The 6000-nt window shown below is 34.7% G+C and overlaps 1 protein-coding gene across 2 annotated transcripts in view; it reads right to left on the bottom strand.

Moving 5' to 3' along the window:
* DOPEY1 (dopey family member 1) overlaps nt 1–6000 on the bottom strand; it is a 58055-nt gene that overhangs the window by 34904 nt on the left and 17151 nt on the right. For both annotated transcript variants that reach the window (XM_009887464.1, XM_009887465.1), the window contains exons 11-14: nt 4449–4563; nt 4001–4030; nt 3375–3608; nt 1–168 (exon numbers count right to left, since the gene is read on the bottom strand). The exon at nt 1–168 is cut by the window's left edge and continues 472 nt beyond it. In XM_009887464.1, the coding sequence (XP_009885766.1) occupies nt 1–168; nt 3375–3608; nt 4001–4030; nt 4449–4563 (547 nt within the window). The remainder of the gene's footprint in view (nt 169–3374; nt 3609–4000; nt 4031–4448; nt 4564–6000) is intronic.

The raw sequence follows: 6000 nt of genomic DNA, 5'->3' as shown, positions 1-6000 counted from the left end.
AATGCCGGGCGCACTGTGACCTTCATTCAGTGCTCTATCAATGTCATCAGTTGTATCTGCCTGGTATTGTACAAACTCAGTGAATCCACTCTCTGATGATCGACTGCTTGGAGGATTTTCACCATCTTCAAATACATCATTAGGATTTTCAAGTGAAACTGATGGCACCTGAGTGAGATAAAAGTTTAATGATTGTTCAAAATAGGTTAATTAGGTACTAGTGAGAAAAATATTTATTTGCTTCTCCTTGAAAGCAACAATTTTATTCCACAGTTTTGAATCTATTCATACAAATAGATCTTATGCAAAATGATGTTTGGTGTTTCAGTAAGCTTGCCAGACCAAGCTAACTATAAAAAACCCCACCATTGCTTATCAAGTAAAACACTTCAAATATTATTGTTTTTAACATTTTATTCGTACAATAATCATGTCTATTTTTTATGACCAAATGCCAAAATGCATAGGTACAGGTATTATTAATTTATACAGCATCATAAACCAAAATATTCATACATCAAAGAAAACCCCTCAGTTCCAGCAGGAAGCAGGACATTGAACTATGTTGCTTATGGTCACTTTAGCTAGCAAGATTCTTTTAATACTTTAGATCTCAGAATGTTCTACGAAAGGACAAGATATTTATCTGTTAATTAGAAACTGCTGCGGTCATAAAGGAGTAAAAAATGCCTGCAGGCAAAGGAGACAAAAAGATGTCAGCCAAGAAGAATGGGAAGACTTGAGAGATTAGGAAAAAGTAGAGACTTCTCCAATCATGCTTTTGAAGTTCCCACTGTAAAAGTACATAATCACGTTAGATATTAAATTATTTTAACATAATAATTGCCTAGATATATTATAGATATAGATAGATATAGATATCTATATATAGATAGAAGAACAACAACTATTAAAGTTTTGTCTCATTAGGAAGGCAGAATCAGTGTCATTTAACATTACAACTATAAGTTGTCAAAACACCTTAAAAAGAGTGAACTGTGGAGCTGTAAATGAAGAATAAAATATTTCATAACCTAAAAAACATTTTTCCCACTTCCACATTCATACTAACAAAGCCAGCTCAATTTGTCAATAAAATTTATGCTCTTTGACTTATGAACTTGTCTATTAAATGTGGATGGAATCTTAATTCATAGCTGTATATATGGTACAACTTTAAATAACTAGCATCTTTCTTTTTATAGACCAATCCCAAGATTTGGAAGTTGGGGACGTCTTTCAAATACAAAGTTATAATCACATAAGAAGAAATAAACTTTCATTTAAAAACTACTAACCATTTGCAACTAGAATGAAAAAAAAGATAAATCATCTCCTAGAAACAAGAAAGAAGGGTTGCTCCAGCAACAACAGTTCATCATGACTCAATGTGAGCTTTAATTCTTCATCAGTTCAGAATATGCAGAAACCCGATGAAAGATTTCTACTCAAAAAGAACCCACAGCAGCTTTCTGGGCTGCTCTAACCCCTTATAGCCTTGTTCGTAACTGGTAGCATGATCTCTGCTTCCTGGTGAGAATGTGAGGTGAACAGGGATACAACTTGAACAGAAATGCATGGATCAGTGGGAGTAAATGCAGGTAAAGAACATGTCTACATACTTCTCATCTAGCTATCTTGCCAGCGATGGCAGATGATGTCTGAAATCCAACAGGCCCCGAAGTTGCCTTGTTGTCTGACATCCTAATCACTAGCTGTATTAAATACAAAATTTGAGTATAATCTAAAAATCTGAATAACTTTTTCATGAATAATAAAACCCAGAAATTTCATTATATATGGTAAATTACATCTTGCTTTACCAGAGATGGAATAAGAATGAAAATTTGTTTGAGATAGCTTTCACTGTCTCCTGTGTTAATAGGTACTAAAAAGCTTAGAAAGACATAAAGGGTGACCCTGTTTTATAAAATACAATGTAAAAGAGATCAGAAATATGGTATTAATTTCACTCCCTCTCTTAACAGAAGCCATGGTTACATATAAGTCTATTATAATTGAAAGATAAAGGCCATTGAAGGTTCAAAGGGCAACATCATTCAATCAAAACTGGCTTTTTTCCAAAAAAAAAAAAATAAAATAAAAAGCAGAAGAACAAAACCAGGCAGGTATCAGCTGGCTAGAAAGAATAAGGATAGGATCCTGATAAAAAGATGTTGGAGTCCTAATGGACAATGTGAACATGAGCCAGCAGTGGACCCTTCCAGTGAAGGAGGCCAACCAAAACAAAAGTATAGCCAGCAAGTCAAGGGAAGTGATTACGTCCCTTTGCTTAGCAGTTTTAAGACCACATCTGGAATACTGTGTCCAAGTTTGCACTCATTAGTACAAAACAAACATTGATGCACTGAGTCAGTCCAGTGGAGGGCCACCACAGGAGCACCTGACATAGAAGGAAAGCTCAGAGTTGGATTTGCTTAGTCTTAAGAAAAAGAATTCTAAGAGTTGTAGAGGGTGAAAAGGTGTCTTTATAGCTGTCTGTGACTTCCCATTAGGTAACTGAAAAGACGGAGGCAAGCTCAGAAATCCACAGTGAAAGAACAAGAGGCAACAAACACAAGCTGCAACAGTGGAAATTCTGATTAAACAACACAGTGCAAACAAACAAGCTGTACAGAGAAGTTGTGGAATCTTCATCCCTAGAGATATTCAAAACTAAGCTGGATATGATCCTGCGTGATCTGACCTAGCTTTAAATTTCAAGCTTTGAAATCAGCCCTGCTTTGAGCAGTGACCTGCAACTGTCACTTTCAAACTAAATTATTCTATGATGTTCCTCTAGTTTCTTCAGCTGGAGAACAAGGATTTCGGGGCATGTCACTTAATGTACCATACAGAGACATGGTTGAGTAGACCAAACTAGATGATGTTAAAAGAGAAAGAGCTGCTGGCTGGTTTGTTTCTTCTATTTCTTTATTAAATGATTTTAAGAATTTAACATTGACAGTAAAATAACCGATGGGTGTTAATCTGATATACATAAATTGAGTGAGAGGAGAATTTACATATGCCTGATACGTAAACAAAATGGAGAATTCTTTTGAGTCCAGTTATTCTACATGATCAGACTACTGAAGTGCATTACAACTTTGAACCTTTGTTGATTAATTCACTCTTAGGCCCTGATTCTGAAGTGATTTACACATTTACAATATTAAATCTAGATAAAAACCCTTATGAATCAAGGCCTTATAACACAATGAAGTGTACAATTATAATTTCTTTTGATGATCCAGGTTTCGCATATATTGTTGTATATTAAACTAAATCAAATCAAAAGACTTTTAGGTGGTTCAGCACAGACTTAGCCCTCTTTTTCTTTTTACACAGTACTGCAAAACATAATCAGTTACCTTTTTATTTTCCCATTCTTTGATGGAGCTGCTGTGTCCACTAGGAAGCTGCAGGATACCATCTGTACCAGCAGATAGCAATGGAGGTTGAACTTTACTAAGGATCTTGGAGCAGAGTCTGAGAGAATCAGTAAGCTCGGACAAGTGCAAAGTATGAAGATGGCTCGTCAGTGCAGAAATCATCCTGAGCAAAAGCTGAGGCAAGTGTTCTGTCTGTATTTCAATGTAAGTCTCCTAACAAAGTAAAAGTAAAACTCATTAATTGTAATACTAAATTCAGCCTGAAAGTTATCTTCTATAACAGTGGTACCTATCATTTGCTTAACTGTGTTCTACACATATGGAACATGGAAAAAGGAAAATGAATATCTTAATATCCAAGAAACACATGCTTTACTTAAAGTTTACAAAATTAACTTTACAGGTGGATAACCGATAAACAAATATATTTAGCTCTTTTGCAGAATTTTACATCTTGTGCATTACAGAACAAACACATTACAAAAGATAACAATGAGGCTAAAGAATGCTACTACTATTATTTTAATAACCTTAATATAAAAGTTTAAGAATGAAAGATAAACAAATTATTAAAAACTAAAGGGAAAACAGGCTGATTGCCATACCTGACACAGCACTCTCATACTTCTAGTAGGCTTTGAAATGAGAAAGCAAAGAATTGAGGAAAGACAGGTATAGAAAAAACAGTTCCAACAGTCTTTGCTACATTAAGCAATGCCAACAGAAAGAAAAGATACATCATATCATGACATTTACAAGAGCCTTAAAAAGAAAGTTGCACATCTCAACCAGCATATCAAACTACAAAAGAGTATACTTGTAACGAATACAGTGCAGTATTATCATCAGGTATAAGCATCACAAAAACCACTTTGACTATATGCAACCAGTCTATCAAGAATCATATAATGAACCCCAAACTTCTTCTAAAAGTTTCCATCAATTTATGGGAATATATTTTCAGGAAAAACAATTAATAAAGCAGATATAGTTTTTCTGTAGACTATAAATATACAGAATCCCAGTATTAGCAACAAATAAAGCAATTCTTACCAAAGAAACTATATCCAACAAAAAATCCACTAACAAGCAGAAATTTGTCAGGGGTAACTCAGATTGCTCACTACTACCTCCAGGCCCAGTTTGAAGTCTGGCATGTAATGTCCTCCTGCAAAATTAAAATACAGTTTCATGACATTTTTTCCCCCTCATCCTTACATTGACCATGTTTCTGTAACTTAATGCGAAACTGTACATCTCAGGGAAAATCTCTATAAACAAGTAAGCAACCTCTCATTTTACTGTTAAGAAGCTCATTTGGCCCCATTGCATGCTTTCAGAAAAAGCAGCAACCAGCCTTTCACTGTAAACCAGTCTTCATTCACAAAATAGGAAATTCAGGCTACAGAAAATTGCATTTGTGACTCCACTATATACAGCAATATTTATTAGTATGAACATGGGCACCAATAATAGAGTTAACGGATAGTGTTACTGGAAGCACAGTAATTTGGAAGAGATCTAAACCCAAGGCATTAAGCACTTAAGATAGACAACCAAAAGTGAGATAAAAGGCCTGTGAAGCTTTAAAGCTGTGCAAGAGGAAAACAAAACAAGCTCTTCTAAATGTTCGCTTTAACTTCAGCTGACCGCATAGTTTCACTATTGACAAGAATTCATAAGCTGATGAGTTTTATTGCTGAGTGAAGTAAGACGGAACACAAATTCCCTTGTGAAATCATGTTGCAATCTGACAACATTATAAGCAAAGGACAGGAATAGGAAAAATATTTTGTTTCTCCAATTCATTTATTCTGCTGGGGGTGGTGGTGAGGGCAGTGTCACATTTTCAGCAATAGTTAGTTACGCTAATCCTTCCCCTCTGTTTTGGAAGGGTTCACGAACGTATATGCTAGGACTGAAAAAATGATTTATTTGAAATAAAAAAGCATTACAGAAACCAAGCCTGAAACAGTAAGTATTTATCAAAACATTTTAAAATATTTTAAAAATCATATTTAAATTGCATTCTGTCAGTGACCTACATTTGAAAAGTAGCACCCTACTTAATGTACACCTCCATTGGGTTACTGTATCTCTAACAACAGAAAACTGTGTTCATAAAACTAGCAGCCCGTTTTACAGTTCTGCGAAATGGTCCCTCTGTCTAAGTCATAATACAAACTCTTTTTCACATTCTATACTCCCACCCTGGAATTTTTACCATTTCATAAATTACTTACAGATTTGTTAAACTGTAATACCTCATAAAGGATGACTTGAGCTCAACTCACTGAGCCCCTTATCAAACATAGCTTTGAGAGAAGGCTCAATAGCAGCGAGTGATACTTAGATGGAAAAAAACACTAGACACAAAACAATCTTATTTTTATTTTTCAGTGGAGGAAGATTATTAGAAAACGCCTAAGAAATTCAGAAGGATACCTATATCACTTTAAAAGTAATAACTGTGATTTAACAATCAGACTAGATGATATAAAGATAACTTAAATTCACAGTTTGAAATCAACTGCTTATGTTTGCACTTAATGGTGTATCTTTTTAAACAGGAAGACAATAACTTACATAACAAAGCAGCTCCTGT

The sequence above is a fragment of the Charadrius vociferus genome, unplaced genomic scaffold (genome assembly GCF_000708025.1).
Source record: "Charadrius vociferus isolate BGI_N301 unplaced genomic scaffold, ASM70802v2 scaffold185, whole genome shotgun sequence".
In the NCBI taxonomy this organism is placed as follows: Eukaryota; Metazoa; Chordata; class Aves; order Charadriiformes; family Charadriidae; genus Charadrius; species Charadrius vociferus.
Note: the sequence above shows the minus strand (reverse complement) of the source record. Positions and strands in the feature narration are given on the sequence as shown.